This window comes from Somniosus microcephalus, unplaced genomic scaffold (genome assembly GCF_052327205.1).
Source record: "Somniosus microcephalus isolate GS21.2 unplaced genomic scaffold, FLI_Smic_1.0 scaffold1, whole genome shotgun sequence".
Lineage (NCBI taxonomy): Eukaryota > Metazoa > Chordata > Chondrichthyes > Squaliformes > Somniosidae > Somniosus > Somniosus microcephalus.
The window spans coordinates 3,164,798-3,187,795 of record NW_028225188.1 but is presented as its reverse complement, the minus strand read 5'-3'; the positions used below and the strand labels follow the sequence as shown (position 1 = coordinate 3,187,795).

The 22,998-nt window shown below is 50.1% G+C and overlaps 1 protein-coding gene across 2 annotated transcripts; it reads right to left on the bottom strand.

Annotated features, from left to right (window-relative positions):
- Positions 1-219: 219 nt before the first annotated feature.
- On the bottom strand, positions 220-17,019 carry LOC147084153 (uncharacterized). Of its 2 annotated transcripts, XM_085979860.1 has the most exons (4): positions 16,490-17,019; positions 15,066-15,228; positions 11,548-11,703; positions 220-2,885 (listed from the first exon to the last, which is right to left on the bottom strand). In XM_085979860.1, the coding sequence occupies exons 3-4, from the start codon at positions 11,565-11,567 to the stop codon at positions 1,649-1,651; spliced, it is 1,257 nt and encodes a 418-aa protein (XP_085835986.1). In that variant the 5' UTR covers positions 11,568-11,703; positions 15,066-15,228; positions 16,490-17,019; the 3' UTR covers positions 220-1,648. The 2 variants fall into 2 exon arrangements, with proteins under 2 accessions (XP_085835986.1, XP_085835988.1); XM_085979862.1 differs by lacking the exon at positions 11,548-11,703 and having other exon boundaries at positions 16,490-17,018.
- Positions 17,020-22,998: the final 5,979 nt, after the last annotated feature.

The window sequence follows — 22,998 nt, the reverse complement described above, 5'->3', positions numbered from 1 at the left end:
AATCTGGAGAATAGAAGTACAGTGGATTCGCGCGCGATCTTCTCGAGTCTGTTCCAACTGACAACGGCTTAAGTGGCCTGTTCTTATACACAAGCTTGGTTACCGCTCAGGAAATGGGATTGTTTGGACCCGTCTGTTGACCGCCTCCTGAACTCCTGCTAACTCAGGGAATTTAGTCCATCTGTGACCAGACTATAACCACAAGCCCGTCTGGTTATCACACCTATACGGTCCGTGAGGTTATTATTAGATTCACACCCAGACGTTGTGCCTTCACTTGTCTGGCACTTCATCCCATAACACGGGTACAGGGGCTCAGTAATGTTTCATTCATCAGAAAAAGACAAAGTACAACAACATACTGGTCAGCTTAACAGAATCTCATCATATTTATGGGGCTATAAATAAAAAAGTCACTAATAAATCCAGGAGGGAATTCAGGAGAAACTTCTTTACCCAGAGAGTGACGAGAATGTGGAACTCGCTACCACAAGGAGTAGTTGTGGACAGCTTTAAGTTCCTCGGAGTCCACATCACGGAAGACCTCTCCTGGTCCTTCAATACCTCCTCTCTGGTGAAGAAGGCCCAGCAGCGCCTATATTTCCTAAGGAGGCTGAAGAGATGTAACCTGTCACCCCTGATCCTCTCTAACTTTTACCGCTGCACAATAGAGAGCATCCTGACGAACTGTATCACAGTATGGTATGGCAGCTGTAGCTACTATGACCGGAAAGCCCTGCAGCGGGTAGTCAAAACTGCCCAACGCATTACCGGCACCCGGCTACCGACCATAGAGCACATATACCAGAAACGCTGTTTACGGAGGTCGCGGTCCATCACCAAAGACCCTACCCACCCCAGCCACAGTATGTTCGCCCTCCTGCCATCTGGGAGACGCTACAGATGCATTCGCACCCGTACGACCAGATTTAGGAACAGCTTCTTTCCCAGGGCTGTCATCCTACTGAACTCCACAAATAAACTCTAAAGCCTGCACATCTGCCAATGCACTTTATTATGGTTATGTTTATGTTAATGTATTACAAGCCAAATGTATGTTGAATGTTTAAATGTCTTAATCTAAATGTACATTCTCGGGAGCCGCAAGCCTACATTTCGTTGTACTGCACTTGTGCACTAACAATGACAATAAAGTTGATTATTATTATTATTGAGGCCAATGGTATAGATGTATTTAAGGAGAAGCCAGATAAACATAGGAGGATATGTCGGAGGAGGCTCGCGTGGAGCATAAACCCCGGCATGGACCAGTTGGGCCGAATGGCCTGTTTCTGTGCTGTACATTCTATGTAATAACATGAACAGTCCACCGGCGTGCTCGAGGCCTTCCGTGACCGGTGGGTACCGGAGGGACTGGCGTGCATCATCACCACCGAAAATAGAATTTTAATTTAATTTATGTTTCCTTTAAACTTTTTTTGGTTATGTTACAGGTTTTATTGGTTGTGATGGTTGACTTTTAATAGGCAATTGCCTGTGATAAGGAGAAAAACAAAAATAACATTAACAGTCAAATCAAGGAAATCATCAGCACAACAGATTGAAAGATTAAACAATAGTACAAGAATTTATAAAACATTCATCCATTCCACGTTCATGTCACCCCAGCTGTCTACAGGGCCCTGCGCTACAGAACAGTGTGAACTCGCTGGTGTCTCAGCAGGTGATTGGAGCGTTTAAAGCTCTTCCCACAGTCAGAACATTTAAACGCTCTCTCATCAGTGCGAACTCGCTGGTGTTGCTTCAGGTCCCCAGATGCTTTAAAGCTCTTCCCACAGTCAGAACATTTAAATGATTTCTCATCAGTGTGAACAAGATGGTGTCGCTTCAGGGCCCCGGAGTATTTAAAGCTCTTCTGACAGACAGAACATTTAAATGGTTTCTCATCAGTGTGAACAAGCTGGTGTGTGGTCAGAGCCCCAGAGCATTTAAAGCTCTTCCCACAGTCAGAACATTTAAACGGTCTCTCATCAGTGTGAACAAGCTGGTGTTCCTTCACATCCCCAGGGCGTTTAAAGCTCTTCTGACAGACCGAACATTTAAATGGTTTCTCATCAGTGTGAACAAGCTGGTGTGTGGTCAGAGCCCCAGAGCATTTAAAGCTCTTCCCACAGTCAGAACATGTAAAGGCTCTCTCATCAGTGTGAACAAGCTGGTGTTCCTTCAGATCCCTGGTGCATTTAAAGCTCTTCTGACAGACCGAACATTTAAATGGTTTCTCATCAGTGTGAACAAGCTGGTGTCTCAGCAGGGTAGATGAATCAGAGAATCCCTTCCCACACACAGAGCAGGGAAATGGCCTCTCCCCAGTGTGAACTCGCTGGTGTCTGGTCAGAACCCTGGAGGTTTTAAAACTCTTCCCACAGTCAGAACATGTAAACGGACTCTCATCGGTGTGAACAAGCTGGTGTCTGGTCACAGCCCCGGAGTATTTGAAGCTCTTCCCACAGTCAGAACATTTAAACGCTCTCTCATCGGAGTGAGCTTGCTGGTGTCTCAGCAGGTGGGATGGATAAACAAATCCCTTCCCACACACGGAGCAGGTGAACGGACTGTCCCCAGGGTGACTGCACCGATGAACATCTGACGCAGATGGGGAACTGAATCTCTTCCCGCTGTCCCCACCTTTACCCGGTTTCTCCCCGGTGTGACGGTGCACGTGTCTCGCCAAGGCAGGCAATCGGCTGAAGGCGAGTCCACACATGGAACACGTGTGTGGTTTGTCTGCGCTGCGATCATTGCTCTCTCCTTCCATGTGCAAAGGCCGATGATATTCAGGCCCTGATGAATCGAGCGACTCTGTCTGATCCTGAGGTGATGTTTGGTCTGAGCTTCCTGTCTGTAAATGCTCCATTTCTGAAACCCTGTAAAAGGAGTGTAGAAAGTAGTAAGAGGGAGAATGTTGTCTCATGTCGCTCTTTCCCAGCCCAGGGGCAGTGAAGCTGATTTTCAGGTTCCAGTTGTCCCCAGGTGAGAGCAGCTCAGTCAGCACAGAGCTGGGGCTGGAATCTGGGAGAGGGGCTGCAGGCAGCACAGAGCTGGAGCTGGAATCTGGGAGAGGGGCCGCAGGCAGCACAGGGCTGGGGCTGGAATCTGGGAGAGGGGCCGCAGGCAGCACAGAGCTGGAGCTGGAATCTGGGAGAGGGGCCGCAGGCAGCACAGAGCTGGGGCTGGAATCTGGGAGAGGGGCCGCAGGCAGCACAGAGCTGGGGCTGGAATCTGGGAGAGGGGCCGCAGGCAGCACAGAGCTGGGGCTGGAATCTGGGAGAGGGGCCGCAGGCAGCACAGAGCTGGGGCTGGAATCTGGGAGAGGGGCCGCAGGCAGCACAGAGCTGGGGCTGGAATCTGGGAGAGGGGCCGCAGGCAGCACAGAGCTGGAGCTGGAATCTGGGAGAGGGGCCGCAGGCAGCACAGAGCTGGGGCTGGAATCTGGGAGAGGGGCAGCAGGCAGCACAGAGCTGGAGCTGGATTCTGGGAGAGGGGCCGCAGTCAGCACAGAGCTGGGGCTGGAATCTGGGAGAGGGGCCGCAGGCAGCGGGCCTGGCAAAGGGACAATCACTGATTGAATAATAAACAGGGGTAAGGGCACACTAACCTCACATCAGATATATCTATAGCTTAAGTAGACAGATTTTAAGCCAAACGATGGGACTGATGGCTGCAATTCCTGTGCCATGCGGGAACTCCGGGACGCTTCACATGTCCTGGTGAACCGCGTGTGCAGGAAGCGCCTCCAGTGGCTGGAACTCGAGCTCAGGGTCTCTGAGCTTGGGGAACGGCTGCAGTCACTGCCGGGCAGACGGGAGGCTGAGAGTTTCCTGGAGCGCACGTTCCAGGAGGTGGTCACCCCACAGCCACAGACAGTTCGTGGGAATTGTAACTGGGTGGCCGCCCAGCAGGGTTTGAGGAGGCAAGGCAGTGCAGGAATCCCCCGGGAGTGCGGCGCTCTCAAACCGGTTTTCAGTGCTGAATCCCGGTAAGGGTGACGACACCTCGGTGGGGGGTGGGGGGGGAGTGCAGTCTAGAGCACATCCACTGCACTGTGGGGCAAGGCCAATTTCAGTGGGATGAGAATGGATCTGGCCCTGGTAAATTGGAATCAAAGATTGGCAGGCAAAACTGTAGAGGAACAATGGGCTGCCTTTAAAGAGGAAATAATTCAGGTACAGTCGAGGTACATTCCCACTAAGGGGAAATGTAGGGCAACTAAAGTCAGAGCTCCCTGGATGACGAAAGAGATAGAGAGTAAGATGAAGCAGAAAAAGAGCGTGTATGACAGATGTCAGGTCGAGAATACATCTGAGAATCAGGCTAAATATAGAAAGTTCAGAGGAGAAGTGAAAAAGAAAATACGAAGGGCAAAGAGAGAGCCTGAGAATAGAATAGCAGCTAACATAAAAGGTAGTCCAAAAGTCTTCTATAGGCATATAAATAATAAACAGGTAGTTAGAGGAGGGGTGGGGCCGATTAGGGACCAAAAAGGAGACCTACGCACGGAGGCAGAGGGTAAGGCTGAGGTACTAAATCAGTACTTTGCATCTGTCTTCACCAAGGAAGAAGATGCTGCCATAGACATAGTGAAGGAGGAGGTAGAGGAGATACTGGATGGGATAAAATTGATAAAGACAAGGTACTAGAAAGGCTGGCTGTACTTAAAGTAGATAAGTCACCAGGACCGGATGGGAAGCATCCTAGTACGCTGAGGGAAGTGAAGGAAGAAATTGCGGAGGTACTGGCCATAACCTTCCAAATCCTCATTAGAAACTGGGGTGGTGCCAGAGGACTGGAGAATTGCAAATGTCACACCCTTGTTCAAAAAAGGGTGTAAGGACAAACCCAGCAACCTCGGGCCAGTCATTTTGACCTCGGGAGTGGGGAAGCTTTTAGAAACAAAAATCAGGGACAAAATTAACAGTGTGGATTAATTAAGGAAAGCCAGCACGGATTTGTTAAAGGCAAATCGTGTTTAACCAACTTGATGGAGTTTTTTGATGAGGTAACAGAGAGGGTTGATGAGGGCAATGCGGTTGACGTGGTGTGCATGGATTTCCAAAAGGCGTTCGACAAAGTGACACATAATAGGCTTACCAGCAAAGTTGAAGCCCATGGAGTAAAAGGGACAGTGGCTGCATGGATAGGGAATTGGCTAAGTGACAGGAAACAGTGAGTAGTGGTGAACGGTTGTTTTTCAGACTGGAGGAAGGTACACAGTGGCGTTCCCCAGGGGTCGGTTCTAGGGCCACTGGTTTTCTTGATGTATATTAATGACTTGGATGTGGGTGTACAAGGCACAATTTCAAAATTTGCAGATGACACAGAACTTGGAAGTATAGTGAACAGTGAGGAAGATAGTGATAGACTTCAAGTGGACATAGACAGGCTGGTGGAATGGGCGGACACGTGGCAGATTAAATTTAATGCAGAAAAATGTGAAGTGATACATTTTGGTAGAAAGAATGAGGAAAGGAAATCTAAACTAAAGGGTACAATCCTAAAGTGGGTGCATGAACAGAGAGACTGAGGGGTATATGTGCACAAATCATTGAAGGTGGCAGGGCAGGTTGAGAAAGCAGTTAAAAAAGCTTACGGGAACCTGGGCTTCATGAATAGAGGTATAGAGTACAAAAGTGTTGAAATTATGATGAACCTTTATAAAACACTAGTTTGGCCTCAACTGGAGTATTGTGTCCAATCCTGGGCACCGCACTTCAGGAAGGATGTGAAGGCCTTAGAGAGGGTGCAGAAAAGATTTATGAGAATGATTCCAGGGATGAGGGACTTCAGTTACATGGATAGACTGGAGAAGCTGGGGTTGTTCTCCTTGGAGCAGAGAAGATTGAGAGGAGATTTGATAGAGGTGTTCAAAATCAAGAGGGGTCTGGACAGAGTAGACAGAGAGAAACTCTTCCAATTGGCAGAGGGGTCGAGAACCAGAGGACACAGATTTAAGGTGATTGACAAAAGAACCAAAGGCGACATGAGGAAAAACTTTTTTACGCAGCGAGTGGTTAGGATCTGGAATGCACTGCCTGAAAGGGTGGTGGAGGCAGATTCAATCACCGCTTTCAAAAGGGAATTGGATAAGTACCTGAAAGAGAAATATTGCAGGACTTCAGATTCCTGGGGCAGGAGGGACCAGTTCTGGGGCAGGAGGGACCTGTCCAAGGTGGACAGGTTGCACCTCAACAGAGCTGGGCCCAATGTCCTCATGGGACGGTTAACTAGTGCTGTGGGGGAGGGTTTAAATTAATTAGACAGGGGGATGGGCACCAGGATGAAACATTAGAGAGGAGAAACAAGGTGAAGAGAGGACTGGGAGAGACAAGTAGCACTAGAGGGACAGAATTGCTGGTCATCTTCCAAAATTCGATAGACTCTGGAACACTTCCCATGGATTGGAGGGTAGCTAATGTTACCCCACTATTCAAAAAAGGTGGTAGAGAGAAAACGGGGAATTATAGACCGGTAAGCCTGACATCGGTAGTGGGGAAAATGCTAGAGTCCATTATAAAAGATGTAAAAAAAAGTGACAGGATCGGACAAAGTCAACATGGATTTACAAAAGGTAAATCATGCTTGACTAATCTACTGGAATTTTTTGAGGATGTAACTGGTAGAATAGATAAGGGAGAACCAGTGGATGTGGTGTATTTGGACTTTCAGAAGGCTTTCGATAAGGTCCCGCATAAGAGATTAGCGTGTAAAGTTAAGGCACATGGGATTGGGGGCAAGGTACTGACTTGGATAAAGAACTGGTTGGCAGACAGGAAGCAAAGAGTTGGAATAAACGGCTCTTTTTCCGAGTGGCAGGCAGTGACTAGTGGCGTACCACAGGAATCGGTCCTAGGACCCCAGCTATTCACAATATATATAAATAATCTAGACGAGGCAACTAGATGTAATATCTCCAAGTTTGCAGACGGCACAAAGTTGGGTGGACATGTGTGCTCTGAGGAGGATGCCGAGAAGCTCCAGTATGATTTGGGCAGGTTGGGTGATTGGGCAGAAGCATGGCAGATGCAGGATAATGTGGACAAATGTGAGGTTATCCAGTTTGGTGGCAAAAACAGGAAGGCAGCTTATTATCTGAACGGCAATAGATTGGGAGAAGGGGAAGTGTCCTTGTGCACCAGTCGCTGAAGGTAAGCATGCAGGTGCAGCAGGCGGTTAAGAAGGCAAATGGTATGTTGGCCTTCATAGCGAGAGGTTTCGAGTACAAGAACAAGGATGTCTTGCTGCAGTTGTACAGGGCCTTGGTGAGACAACACCTTGAGCATTGAGTGCAGTTTTGGTCGCCTTATCTGAGGAAGGATGTTCTTGCCATGGAGGGAGTGCAGCGAATATTCACCAGGCTGATACCTGGGATGGCAGGAATGACGTATGAGGAGAGATTGGGTCGATTGGGCTTATACTCACTGGAGTTTAGAAGAATGAGAGGGGATCTAATTGAAACTTATAAAATTCTAACAGGACTGGACAGACTGGATGCAGGAAGGATGTTCCCGATGGCCGGGGAGTCCAGAACCAGGGGTCACAGTCTAAGCAAAAGGAGTAAGCCATTTAGGACAGAGATGAGGAGGAATTTCTTCACCCAGAGGGTCTTAAATCTGTGGAATTCTCTGCCCCAGAGAGCCGTGGAGGCTGGGTCATTAAATACATTTAAGGTGGAGATAGACAGATTTTTGGCAAGATAAGGGAGCGAAGTGTAGTGTATGTGACCTGTACCACCTTAAGAGGATACCTTAAGGTGATGGACTACTTTTTGATGGCTCCTGTACATTGTAGTACCGGTGGTGACCACACCGGTATATAAACCCTGTGGAGCAAAGTGTATTCCAGTTCAGCCCTGAACCTCAGTTACTAAAGACCTGTTTAAGCATTTCTGTTGTCTGTGTCCAGTTATTCAGCATAACTACATTTGAAAGCACAGACTCAACAGTGGCGACGAGTCTGGTCTTACCTAGCAGCAGTTGCATCAAAGGAAGCTTCGCCTCTGAAACGGGCGTCGAACAAGGACATCCACCCTCAACATCCTGCTGGGCACTGCATAGCACGGGAGGCAATCGGGAACCCGGGCTGGTTTCTGGCCACGAAGTCTAACATCACTGAACATCCCTTCGACGACAGCGGCGGGTAAGCCCGATCGAGCGGCACGGGGGGAAGTCAGCCGAGTTGTCAGTAAGAGAAGGGGAGGGAAACGACGAAAAGGGCGGAGAACACGACCGCAGCCGGTGTCAGGGGCCGGACTGCAATCGGGGCAGAGACGCGCAGCAGCCAGAAAAGCGTTTATGTCCACGAGGACCGCGGGAGCGGCGGGGGAACAAGAGCAGCAACGTCGGGGAAAATAAAGGACCGCTGGGAGGTGAGAACGGCAACAGCGCAGTAATCGCCATTTTTAGTCAGCGGGGGAAGAAGACAAGCGCGGGAAAAGCCGCCAAGTGCGGGAAGCCGCCATTTTGAAAAATAAAATAAAATAATAATCATAATCCGAAGGAAAGGAAACTCAACAAGGATGCCAAAAACGGGTAACATCACTGCTTTTGATAGCGATGTGGAAGATTGGGCCACTTATGTGGAACGCGTTGAAGTTTATTGTACAGCGAATGAGGTACCGGTGGATAAGAAAGCACTAACCCTATTAAACTCAATGGGTGCGAAGACGTACGGGTTATTAAGGAACCTTGTAACACCAGATAAACCGGTAGCAAAGAGTTTCGCGGATATTGTTACTATCCTGCAAGAGCACTTAAACCCCATGCCGCTGCTGATAGCGGAACGATTTAAATTCTACAAAAGAATTCAACTGAAAGAAGAAAGCAACGCTGAATTCTTAATTGAACTGTGCAAGTTATCAAAGTACTGTCAGTTCGGTACAGGACTAGCAGACGCACTGAGAGATAAGTTTGTGTGTGGGCTCCTAAGGGAAGGAACCCAGAAGCGACTGCTAGAGGAAAAGGATCTTACGCTGGACAAAGCTTTCAGCATTGCAGCATCACACGAGGCAGCAGCACAAGGCACTGCAGAAATGCAGCAAAGGCCATTGGAATTCAGCACCAATGAAATGGCATTGGGCGCAGTAAAGTGCTATCGTTGCGGAAGGACAACGCATGACCAGAACCAGTGCTGGTTCAAAGATAAAGAATGCAGGCAATGTGGCAAACTTGGTCACATAGCGAGAGTATGCCGGTCAGGAAAGAAGACCAGCAGCAAAAAGTCGCCGCAGGAGAAGTACAAAAAAGTACACAAGGTGACAGAGAACAGTTCGGATGAACAGAAGACGGATTCAGACTCCAGCAGTAAGGAACTGGGTTGTCTAAAAATACATAATGTGGGTAACACAGCAGACCACCAAACTATCTGGGTCACACTTCAGATAGCAGGAGTCCAAGTGAAGATGGAATTGGGACACTGGATCGGCATTGACGGTCATGAATAAGCAAGATTACAAAAGGTTATTCTCACACATTCCCCTGAGGGATACGGAGATTGTATTGAAAACATACACGGGGCAAATAGTATACCCCATCGGAAAGATAAAGGTAAAGGTGGTCTACAATGGTAAAGAAAGTCAGGAAATGGACTTGTATGTGTTACCTGATGGAGGTCCGCCACTACTGGGACGGGAATGGATCCGGAGAATAAATGTGGACTGGCATTCCATACAAGCACTAACTGTAGATTCCTGTAAAGAGGACGACGTCAAACCTAAACGACTGTCCAGAATATTGGACGATGCTAAGGAGGTGTTCCAACAGGGACTGGGAACACTGAAAGGAATTACGGCAAACATCAAGGTTGAAGAACATGCAAACCTGAAATTTTTCAAAGCTAGACCGGTACCTTATGCGATACGACCTGCTGTCGAAGCAGAGCTGGAAGGGCTAGAACGTTCAGGAGTACTGTCAAAGGTGGACTGGAGCGAATGGGCCACGCCCATTGTTCCCACCATGAAGCGTTCGTTGAGCAACAAGCCGGGAGAACCTGGGAAGGTTCGCATCTGTGGCGATTTCAAGATCACTGTTAATCCGGTTCTTCACACGGTGCAATATCCGCTTCCGCGGATTGAAGATATCTTCGCTTCGCTGTCTGGCGGGAAACACTTCACCAAGATAGACCTGGCGCAGGCATACCTACAGATGGAAGTTGATGAAGCGTCACGCCAGTATCTCACGATCAACACACATAAGGGCTTATATCGGTATAATAGACTGGTTTTTGGAGTGGCATTGGCTCCAGCGATTTGGCAAAGGGCCATGGAGCAGGTATTGCAGGGAATTCCAGGCACACAATGCTACCTGGATGACATTCTGATTACAGGAGATGATGATAAGGAGCACCTCGCGAATTTGGAGCAGGTGCTCACCAGATTGAAAGAATATGGACTCAGAGTTAATCGCCAGAAATGTGAGTTCTTTCAAAAGCGAATCTCATACTGCGGCCACGTCATTGACCAGGAGGGGCTCCATAAGTCACCTGACAAGATCGAAGCTGTTGTGAAAGCTCCCGCTCCGGAAAATGTATCCCAGTTGAGGTCGTTCCTTGGGTTGGTTAACTATTACCACAAGTTTCTGCCAAATTTATCCACGGTGTTACACCCGCTGAACATTCTTTTGCAAATGGGAGTACCATGGAAGTGGAGCGAGGATTGTAAGCGGGCTTTTCAAAAAAGCAAGGCACTGATCACCTCTAAGGAAGTGTTGGCTCACTTTAACCCAACGCTGCCTATTCGCTTAGCGTGTGATGCTTCTCCATATGGTATCGGGGCAGTGCTCTCACATAAGTTGCCAAATGGCTTGGAAAGGCCAGTCGCTTTCGCATCCAGATCATTGACCTCCGCAGAGCGCAACTATGCTCAGATAGATAGGGAGGCTCTCAGCCTCGTGTGGGGAGTTAAGAAATTTAACCATTACCTGCAAGGCCAAAAGTTTACGCTGCTGACAGATCACCAGCCGTTGGTTTCCATTTTTAACCCTAAGAAGGGTGTTCCGGTTATGACGGTGCAGAGGCTTCAGAGATGGTCCCTTTTCCTAGGGGCACATCAATATGATATCGAATTCAAAAGTACAAAGCAACATGGTAATGCTGATGGGCTGTCGCGCCTGCCACTACCTACAGCGGAAGAGGCACCGGCAGTTGACCCTGTCGAGATATTTCACTCGACCATCATCGAATGCTTACCAGTCACCAATGCGAGTATTGAGAGAGAGACCCGAAACGACCTGACACTGTCTCGGGTCTACGATTTGACAGTGAAGGGATGGCCAGCACATGGCGACCCACTGTTACCAGCATTCTCAGCCAGACGAGAACAGCTGTCCATCTGTCAAGGAACATTGATGTATGGAACAAGGGTGATTATTCCTCCTAAATTAAGGGAGAGAGTTCTGAAGGAACTGCATGAAGGTCATCTGGGGGGAGTCAAGATGAAAAGCCTTGCTAGGGCTTATGTGTGGTGGCCAGGTATCGACAAACAAATAGAGGATCTGACTAAAAGCTGCTCAGGGTGCCAAAAAGTTCAAAACGTACCTCCAATTGCACCGCTGCATCCGTGGGAATGGCCTTCAACCCCATGGCAACGTGTGCATATCGACTTTGCAGGTCCATTCATGGATTCCATGTTTTTGATAGCGGTAGACGCACATTCTAAATGGCCAGAAGTGATTAAGATGTCGACCACTACCTCTGAAAAGACAATCGCAGTTCTAAGAACCATATTTGCAAGGAATGGGTTGCCGGAACAAATATGTTCAGATAACGGACCACAGTTCGTGTCAGAAGAATTCCAGAAATTCATGAAAAAGAATGGGGTGAAACACTATACATCTGCCCCATATCATCCGGTTACCAATGGGTTGGCCGAGAGATTTGTACAAACGTTCAAAAAGGCGATAAAGGCCATGAGCGAAGACCATATTCCACTACAACACAAGGTGGACAATTTCCTGATGGCATATCGAAACGCCACACATGCAGTGACAAATCAAAGCCCTGCCATAATGTTCTATAACAGGAGGTTGCGGTCCCGGTTGGATTTGTTAAAACCCAATGTGCGTAGGGAAGTCGAAAACAAGCAATTCCAGCACGTAAATAACAAGGCCACTCGGAGTTTCGAAATAGGACAACCAGTGTTGGCCAGGGACTATAGGAATGATAAATGGCAATCCGGAACAATTCGTGCCCGACAAGGACCCTTGATGTACACGGTAGACGTTGGAGAGAACGTAATACGTCGTCATGCTGACCAACTTGTGGAATCGAGAACAAGGGTCGACCCCATGTCTACGGCAGAGACACCAGTTGAAGAAGTTATTGAGCCTGTAGCATCTACCTCAGACTCGTATGTACATGATGATGTTCAATCCATAGGAGATCAAATGGATCAGTCACCCCAGCAACGAGAACCAGAGACCCCTGAAAGGCGTTATCCGGCCCGGATCAGGAGGCCTCCTCAGAGACTGAATCTTTGAACAGTTTTGTGTGAAAGTTGTATACATGTTATCCATGTATTGTTTAAATTGGGGTGTACACTGTTAAGCTAAAAGGGGAGGAATTGTAGTGTATGTAACCTGTATCACCTTAAGAGGATACCTTAAGGTGATGGACTACTTTTTGATGGCTCCTGTACATTGTAGTACCGGTGGTGACCACACCGGTATATAAACCCTGTGGAGCAAAGTGTATTCCAGTTCAGCCCTGACCCTCAGTTACTAAAGACCTGTTTAAGTATTTCTGTTGTCTGTGTCCAGTTATTCAGCATAACTACATTTGAAAGCACAGACTCAACACGAAGGGTGCTCGGGAGCGGGCGGGGAAGTGGCTTTGAGCCCAAGATCAGCCATGATCTTATTGAATGGCGGAACAGGCTCGAGGGGCCAAGTGGCCTATTCCTGCTCCTATTTCTTATGTTCAAAGCAGATAACTTCCCACTTCTCCACATTATATTCCATCTGCCATGTTCTTGCCCATTCACTTAACCTGTCTATATCCCTTTGCAGCCTCTTTGTCTCCTCCTCACAACTTATTTTCCCACCTAGCTTTGTATCGTCAGCAAACTTGGACACATTGCACTCGGTCCCCTCATCTAAGTCATTGATGGAGATTGTGAATAGCTGAGGCCCCAGCACTGATCCTTGCGGGACCCCACTAGTTACAGCCTGCCAGCCCGAAAATGAGCCATTTATTCCTACTCTCTGTTTTCTGACCGTTAACCAGTCCTCAATCCATGCTAATATTACCCCCAATCCCATGAGCCCGAATTTAGTGTGACAGCACCCTGGGAGGAAAGGGCACCTGCTCCTGATCACCACCCACTTAACTTGACAAGGTCGGACTGTCTACACCACAACTCCAGATATCCACAGCCATGCCTCAGCTGTCCAGAGCCTTGCTCAGGCCCCATCCGGAGGACTGCCTTCAGTTTCAGGCACCGCACCTCAGAAAGGGACACACTGGCCTCGGAGGGGGTGCCGGGCCGATTCACCAGGAGGACACCGGGGCTGAGAAGGTCTCATTATGGGGACAGAACCATCGAATGAAACAGCACAGAAGGAGGCCATTCGGCCCACCATGCCTGTGCCGGCTCTTTGGTCGAGCTCTCCGATTAGTCCCACTCCCCCCTGCTCTTTCCCCCTCGCCCTGTAAATGTCTCCCCTTCAAGTATTTACCCACTTCTTTATGAAAGTGACGATTGAATCTGCTTCCACCGCCCTTCCAGGCAGTGCATTCCAGATCACAACAACTTGGTGTAAAAATCTGTTTCCTCATGTCACCTCTGGTTCTTTTGCCAATCGCCTTAAATCTGGTTTCTGTCCCTTCAGCCATTGGAAACGGTTTCTCCTTATTTACTCTCTCAAAATCCATCCTGATTTTGAACAACTCTATCAAATCTCCTCTTAATCTTCTCTGCCCCAAGGAGAACAACCCCAGCTTCTCCCGTCTCTCCACGTAACTCAAGTCCCTCATCCCTGGTCCCATTCTCGTAAATTTCTTCTGCACCCTCTCTAAGGCCTTGACATCCTTCCTAAAGTGTGGTGCCCAGCGGAAGCCTAGCCAGTGTTTTATAAAGGCTTAGCATAACCTGCTTGCTTTTGTACTCTATTCCTCTATTAATAAAGTCAAGGATCCTGTTTGCTTTTTAACAGCCTTCTCAACTTGTCCTGCCACCTTCTAAGATTTGTGTCCATACACCCCGAGGCCTCTCTGTTCCTGCACCCTCTTTAAAACTGGACCATTTAGTTTATATTGCCTCTCCTCATTCTTCCTACCAAAATGAATCACTTCACACTTCTCTACATTAAATTTAATCTGCCACGTTTCTGCCCATTTCACCAGTCTGGCTACATCCTCCTGAAGTCTGTTACTATCCTCATTGTTTGCTACATTTGAGTTTCGTGTCATCTGTAAATTTTGAAATTTTGCCCTGGATCCCCAAGTCCAGGTCAGTAATATATATCAAAAAAAGCAGTGGTCCGAATCAATGTTCACGTTAAGTTGCGCGGCCACGCAGCGGTCTGGAGGTCCCGCGCAGCCGGCTCACCGCCCTATAAATGGAATAAACGCGCATGCGCAGAAATTTGAATGGGCCGTGCAGCCCGTTAAAGGGGCCACGCACCTCAAAAAAAAAGAGGGAACATTGGTCCTAATACCGACCCCTGGGGAACATCACTGTTTACCTCCCTCCAGTCTGAAAAGAAACCGTTCACCACTACTCTCTGCTTTCTGTCCCTTGGCAGAAAATTGGGAGGGGGCGAGAGCAAACAGCACCTGATTTCTCACCAAGCACTTATGGGAGCAGGGGATTTGCCCTACTTTAAATGTCAGTCTCTTAAATATACATTATAAAAAAAGGGAGACGCTGTCCCTTTAAAATCGGTCATCCACGGGGATTTTTAATGAAAATCTCATAGAAAAAGAGAGCGCCTGTCCCTTTAAGAGAACCCCCACCACTCCCATATTTCTCTTAAAGTGCTTGAAATTAATAATTAAAAACGCACAAAATTAATATTAAAAAAATTAATTCAGGGAGAAAAAATATTTTTACTCACATTTGCTCCACAGGGTTTCTTGTTTCTGTTCCATCAATTTAAAAACAAACAGCTTTTTTTATGATCAGCCATGATCGCATTGAATGGCGGAGCAGGCTCGAAGGGTCGAATGGCCTACTCCTGCTCCTATCTTCTATGTTTCTATGGTTAAAACAAGTATCTTCTGTAAAATAAAATTAGTTTGAGCTGTAAAATGGGAAAGGAACATTAAAAATAAACTTTCCCAGGATCACAGATTCTGACCAGGCCGCTTTACAAAATGGCGGCGGGCTGATCCCAGGTCCCGCCTCCCCCTTCGCCGCAATTGGTTGGAGGACCAAAGCCCCTCGGTCGGTCCTCCAGGCTCCGCCTCCCCTCGCTCATTGGTGGAGAGCTCAGTGTCAGTCAGTGCACGCCGGAGACGTCGTGACGTTGCAGGGAGGGCGGTTGGAGCAGGCGGGAAATTAAATTCATTTAAATTAAATCTCCCGTCAGCCTCCTCTGTCCCAATCAGCCGGCGCAAGTCCCACCCCTCGGGCTCCCCGATTGGTTGGAGGACCCGCCACCGGCTCGCTCCTCCAGCCCCGCCCCGCTCGCTCCCTATTGGTCGGAAGCTCCCGTCAATCAGGCCCTGGGCCCGGGTCCTGTCACAGAATCACAGAATCACAGAAACCCCACAGTGCAGATAGAGGCCATTTCGGCCCATCGAGCCTGCAGCGACACACATCCCACCCGATCCCCGCAACCCCTACACCAACACATATCCCACCCTATCCCCGTAACCCCACGTATTTAATCCCCCTAACACTAAGGGTCAATTTATCATAGCCAATCAACCTAACCCGCACATCTTTGGACTGTGGGAGGAAACCGGAGCACCCGGAGAAAACCCACGCAAACACGGGGAGAATGTGCAAACTCCACGCAGTCACCCGAGGCCGGATTCGAACCCGGGTCCCTGGCGCTGTGAGGCAACAGTGCTAACCACTATGTCACCGTGCTGTACTTTCAATGATGACTTTTATAAACTGGTTTTACAGGAAATTAGAAGAGGAGGGGAGAGATTTGAAGACACTCGGTCCCTTTGTGACTCTAAAGTTGCAGCTGACCCCGCGCATGCGCCCCATGGCCCCGCCCTCTCCTGCTCCACAGGCGCCCGGCCCGCACCGCGCATGCTCAGCACACACCCTGTGCCCCTGTCAATCATCCTCCCCCTCTGAACAGGCCCCGCCCCCTTCCCCTACTCCGCATGCGCCGCCGGGCCCCGCTCCCGAGGATGAGCCGCTCCGCGCCTGCGCAAGGCCTCGGATTCTGTGGAAGGCCCGGGGGGCAACCGCGAGAGTCCGGATCACCGGCGGAAAGTGAGTTTTATGAGGGTTTTTTTTTTAATATAGCGGAGAGAAGCGCGGGCGGGAAGATAAATAAAAAGAAAATACAAACCGCACCGTCCCAGCGCCCTCCCGGCACCGAGCGAAGCCTCTTCCTCTGATGACGTCACTATCGGGCCCCAGCCTCAGGGAGGAAGGTCCCGCCCCCTTGCCGCGCCGCCATTGGTTGGAGGACCAGGCCGCCCAGTTCAGTCCTCCCAGCTCAGCCCTGTTCCTATTGGTCAGCGCTCCCGTCAGTCAGAATCACATTGTTCCGGCTCACTCCGCCACCCCGCGCGGATGAAACCGCTCCGTTCGGCGTCCGCGGATGTCCCGCCCGCCCGACTCTCAGGTTTGCTTTTTCTGGTATTTTTCTTTATAATCTCGCTCTCCGCTCCCCCTTCACCTCGATTTAAATCGATTCCCCAACACTTTACTTTACCCCGGCCGCTGATTCCGCCTCTTCCCCGGGCCAACTTCCGTCTTCTCCTCAGAGGCGGCGCACTGGCAGCCTCGTTTTGTGTTGGGGCCAAATGAGCATGCGCGGCCCCGCCTCTCCACATTTAAAGGGACACCCACCCACACACAGAATCCCCACAGTGCAGATAGAGGCCATTTCGGCCCATCGAGCCTGCACCGACACATATCCCACCCTATCCCCGTAACCCCACGTATTTAATCCCCTAACAGGAAGGGTCAATTTATCATAGCCAAATCAACCTAACCCGCACATCTTTGGACTGTGGGAGGAAACCGGAGCACCCGGAGGAAACCCACGCAGACACAGGGAGAATGTGCAAACTCCACACCAACACCCTGCACATTTAAAGGGACACACACCCCCTCCACATTTAAAGGGACATCCACCCTGCCACATTTAAAGGGACACCCACCTCCTCCACATTTAAAGGGACTACCTCCCCCCATCTCATGTCCTCTACTATGGAGGAGGAATTCCTTGAGTGTTTACGGGATGGTTTCCTGGACCAATATGTCGAGGATCCAACCAGAGACCAGGCCATCTTAGACTGGGTATTATGTAACGAGAAAGGATTAATTAGCAATCTTGTTGTATGAGGCCCCTTGGGTTGGAGTGATCATAATATGATCGAATTAGCACTGTTGCCTCACAGCGCCAGGGACCCGGGTTCAAATCCGGCCTCGGGTGACTGTCTGTGTGGAGTTTGCACATTCTCCCCGTGTTTGCGTGGGTTTTCTCCGGGTGCTCCTGTTTCCTCCCACAGTCCAAAGATGTGCGGGTTACGTTGATTGGCTATGATAAAAATTGGCCCTTAGTGTTAGGGGGGATTAAATACGTGGGGTTACGGGGATAGGGCTTGGGTGGGATGGCTGTCGGTGTAGCGACCGGGTGCTAGGGTTTGGATGATCAGCCATGATATCGTTGAATGGCGGAGCAGGCTCGAAGGGCCGAATGGCCTGCTCCTGCTCCTATCTTCTATGTTTCTATGTTTCATTAAGATGGAGAATGAAGTTGTTGACTCAGAGATTAGGGTCCTAAATTTAAATAAAGGAAACTACGATGGTCTGAGGAGCAAGTTGGGTAGGATTGATTGGGGAATGTCACTCAAAGGGTTCACGATGGACAGGCAATGGCAAACATTCAAAGACCGCATGGATGAACTACAGAATTTGTTCATCCCAGTTTGGCATAAAAATAAAACAAAAGAGGTGACTCAACCGTGGCTAACAAGGGAAATTAGGGATAGCATAAGATCCAAGGAGACGACATATAAATTGGCCAGAAAAAGCAGTAAACCTGAGGATTGGGAGCAGTTTAGGATTCAACAAAGGAGGACAAAGGGATTAATTAAGAAGGGGAAAATAGAATATGAGAGTAAGTTTGCAGGGAAAATAGAATATGAGAGTAAGTTTGCAGGGAACATAAAAACTGACTGTAAAAGCTTTTATAGATATGTGAAGAGAAAAAGAACATAAGAACATAAGAAGTAGGAGCAGAAGTAGGCCATACGGCCCCTCGGGCCTGCTCCACCATTCAATAGGATCATGGCTGATCTGAACCTAAACTCACGTCCACTTCCCTGCCCGCTCCCCGTAACCCCTAATTCCCTTATCAGTTAGGAAACTGTTTATCTCCGTTTTAAATTTATTTAATGTCGCAGCTTCCACAGCTATCTGAGGTAGCAAATTCCATAGATTTACCACCCTCTGAGTGAAGAAGTTTCTCCTCATCTCAGTTTTGAAACGGCAGCCCCTTATTCTAAGATTATGCCCCCTAGTTCTAGTTTCACCCATCAGTGGAAACATCATCCCCGCATCCACCCGATCAAGCCCCCTCACAATCTTATATGTTTTGATAATATCGCCTCTCATTCTTCTGAATTCCAATGAGTAGATGCCCAACCTACTCAACCTTTCCTCATAAGTCAACCCCCTCATCTCCGGAATCAACCGAGTGAACCTTCTCTGAACTGCCTCGAGAGCAAGTATATCTTTTCTTAAATATGTAAACCAAAACTGTACGCAATATTCCAGGTGTGGCCTCACCAGTCCCCTGTATAACTGAAGCAAGACTTCCCTGCTTTTATACTCTATCCCCCTTGCAATAAAAGCCAAGATTCCATTGGCCTTCCTGATCACCTGCTGTACCTGCTGATGCACTATCAATTGCTACAAAAGACTGGAGATTGAGTAAGTAATAAACAGGCTTTTATTACCAAAGAACAGAGCATGCCTCTTGGGGTTGCCTGGTATCCAAAAGGGCCGGAGGCTTCTGAGCAGCGAGCTTTATACCCAGCCATGAGGGTGGAGCCAGGGGCGGAGTCAGCTGAGGCATGCACAGACAAGTACAACAATACTAACAACAGTGGTTTACCACATTCACCCCTTGTTTAGAATTGAGTCCGGCGGGGTGAAGTGCACTAAAAATTCGTGTACTGAAGTCTATCAGGAGGCCTTGTAAGCCGTCCTGAGCGTCGCAGCAGCGGCGGTGATGGTGCAGCATCCAACGGTGAACCCGGTGTCTCGTTCAGAGGAGGTGTAGCAGGTGGCGGACCCTGGGGCTGCTGCATGCCGTCTACAGGGGTCAGAGCATGGGTAATGGGAGGTAGCGATGGTGGTCTCTCAGAGGCACCCGAAGGTGCGAGGTCTCGTGCGGGGACTGTGTCCTGGGGGTAGGCAGGAGTAGCGGTGGGTGGCGAAGAGGGTGTTTCAGGAGCACCTGCAGGTGCGAGGTCTCGAATGGAGACTGTGTCCTCCCGCCCGTCCGGGTACACCACGTAAGCATACTGCGGGTTGGCGTGGAGGAGGCTCACCCTCTCGACCAGGGGGTCCGCCTTATGGGTCCTCACGTGCTTCCGCAGTAGGACGGGACCTGGAGAAGTCAGCCATGTTGGTAGCGAAATCCCCGACGTGGACTTCCTGGGGAAGGAGAACATTCTCTCGTGAGGAGTGGCATTGGTGGGTGTACAGAGCAGCGACCGAATGGAATGGAGCGCCGCAGGGAGGACCTCCTGCCAGCGGGAGGTCGGAAGGCCCTTAGATTTTAAGTTTAAAAGGACTGCCTTCCAGACTGTCGCATTCTCCCTTTCCACCTGGCCGTTACCCCGGGGGTTGTAGCTGGTGGTCCTGCTTGTAGCAATGCCTCTCGCGAGCAGGTACTGCCGAAGTTCGTCGCTCATAAAAGATGAGCCCCTGTCGCTATGGATATAGCTAGGGAAACCGAACAAGGCGAAGAGGTCATTCAGACATTTAATGACCGTGGTACTGGTCATGTCCGAGCAAGGGATGGCAAACGGGAAACGGGAGTACTCATCAATTATATTGAGGAAGTACACATTGCGGTCAGAGGAGGGGAGGGGCCCTTTAAAATCGATGCTCAGCCGCTCGAAGGGGCGCGTGGCTTTGATCAGGCTCGCTCTGTCTGGCCTATAAAAATGCGGCTTGCACTCGGCACAGATCTGGCAGTTCCTGGTCATGGTCCTGACCTCCTCGATGGAGTAGGGCAGGTTACGGGATTTGATAAAATGGAAGAACCTGGTGACCCCCGGGTGGCAGAGGTCATTGTGGAGGGTCTGTAGCCTATCAACCTGCGCGTTGGCGCACGTACCACGTGATAGGGCATCTGGGGGCTCATTGAGTTTCCCGGGCCGGTACAAGATATCGTAATTGTAGGTGGAGAGTTCGATTCTCCACCTTAAGATCTTGTCATTCTTGATTTTGCCCCGCTGCTTATTATGAAACATAAAAGCCACTGAACGCTGGTCAGTGAGCAGGGTAAATCGTTTTCCGGCCAGGTAATGCCGCCAATGTCGCACGGCTTCCACAATGGCCTGGGCCTCCTTTTCGACAGAGGAGTGTCGAATCTCGGGGCCCTGGAGGGTCCTTGAGAAAAAGGCCACGGGTCTCCCCGCCTGGTTAAGGGTTGCAGCTAGGGCAAAGTCGGATGCGTCGCTCTCCACTTGAAAAGGAAGGGACTCATCCACAGCGTGCATTGTGGCCTTCGCAATGTCTCCTTTTATGAGAGTGAAGGCTGCACAGGCCTCTGCTGTCAGGGGGAAGGAGGCGGACTTGATGAGGGGTCGGGCTTTATCCGCATAGTTGGGCACCCACTGCGCATAGTAAGAGAAAAACCCCAGGCATCTCTTCAGTGCTTTCTGGCAGTGGGGGAGGGGGAGCTCCATAAGGGGGCGCATTCTATCGGGGTCTGGGCCGATGACTCCGTTCTCCACTACGCAGCCAAGAATAGCAAGGCGCGTAGTACGAAACATACATTTGTCTTTGTTGTATGTGAGATTCAGCCGCTGGGCCGTCCGGAGGAATTTCTCTAGATTAACGTCGTGGTCCTGCTGGTCGTGGCCGCAGATGGTGACGTTGTCTAGATATGGGAAAGTGGCCTGGAGCGCGTTCTGGTCAACCATCCGGCCCATCTCCCGTTGGAAGACAGAAACTCCGTTGGTGACGCCGAAGGGAACTCTGAGAAAGTGATAGAGCCGACCGTCAGCTTCAAAAGCTGTGTACTGGCGGTCCTCAGCCCTGATGGGGAGCTGGTGGTATGCCGACTTCAGATCAATCGTCGAGAACACCCGGTATTGTGCTATCTGATTGACCATGTCAGATATGCGGGGGAGTGGATATGCATCCAGCTGGGTGTAGCGGTTGATCGTCTGGCTGTAGTCAATAACTAGGCGCTGTTTGCCGCCAGCCTTCACCACCACCACTTGTGCTCGCCATGGGCTATTGCTGCTCTCGATAATCCCTTCCTTCAGGAGTCTCGCTACCTCGGATTTAATGAAACCCCTATCCCCGGCACTGTAACGCCTACTTTTGGTAGCGATGGGCTTACAGTCGCGGGTGAGGTTAGCGAACAAGGAGGGGGGGGAGACTTTAAGGGTGGAGAGGCTGCAAATGGCGCGCGGCGGGCGATTTAAAAACTGCTGGCTGCAGACTGTGAGAGGGGGGAGGGGTCCACCATACGCTAAAGTGACACTCTTAAGGTGGCACTGAAAATCCAACCCCAGTAGGACGGCAGCGCAGAGATGGGGCAGGACCAGAAGTTTAAAATTTTTGTATTCAGTACCCCGCACTGAAAGAGTCACCATACAGTAGCCACCGACGTCCGCTGACTGGGCTTTGGAAGCCATAGAGATGCGATGACGCGTCGGCAGGACCGGGAGAGAGTAACTGCGCACCGTGTCGGGGTGTATAAAACTCTCCGTGCTCCCGCTGTCAAAAAGGCAGGTAGTGGCGCAGCCGTTTACCGTAATGTCCATCATGGACCTGGACAGTTGATGCGGGAGAGATTGATCCAGCGTCACGGAAGCCAGCGTATGTTCAAGCGTGTCGATGCGGTCGTCCGATGAGGCGGTGGTGGAGTCCGGGTCCCCCGTAACCGAAGTCGGAGGCGTCCAAGATGGCGGACAAAATGGCGGCGCCCACGGTCCCCACGCGGCTGGGGGAGCCCAAGATGGCGGACAAGATGGCTGCGCCCACGGTTCGCACGCAGCGCTGCTGGCGTTAGCGGTCTTCCCTTTGCAGGCGCTAACGTAGTGACCTTTCTTCCCGCAGCCGGAGCAGGTAGCATTCTTCGCGGGGCAGCGTGCTCTAGGGTGTTTAGCTTGGCCACAAAAATAGCATTTTTGTGCCTTGGACATCGCTGCAGCAGTTGGAGGTGGCGGTCCCATGGCCCAAGATTGCGGCGTCCACGGCGCGGGGCGATGAGGGGAGAAAGCGTCCATATTTCTGTGGGCCGCGTCGAGCGAGAGCGCGAGGGACACTGCCTTTGTCAGGTCTATTTCACCCTTCTCCAGCAGCCTCTGCCGGGAGTAGTCGGACCTTAGACCCGCAACGAAAGCGTCTCGTATCAGTCCCTCCGCATGTGCCGCGGCCGATACTTCCTTGCAGTCGCAGCCGCGTCCGAGTACCCGCAGTGCCCGTAGGAAGGCTTCCACCGATTCCCCGGGCTGCTGTCTGCGAGATCTTAAAAGGTGCCTGGCATAGACCGTGTTAACCGGGCGTGCATACTGCCCTTTCAGTAGGTCGATAGCCGCCGCGTAGGTCGTCGCATCTTGGATTAAAGTATAGACTTGGTGGCTCACCTTCGAGGCCAG

Bases quoted from the DNA above. Each gene is read 5' to 3' on its own strand.
- LOC147084153 (XM_085979860.1), bottom strand. From the start codon at position 11,567: ATGCAGCGGTGCAATTGGAG. The intron at 2,886-11,547 runs GTACGTTTTGAA...CTCCTTTTACAG, and splicing joins ATGCAGCGGTGCAATTGGAG to GGTTTCAGAAATGGAGCATT.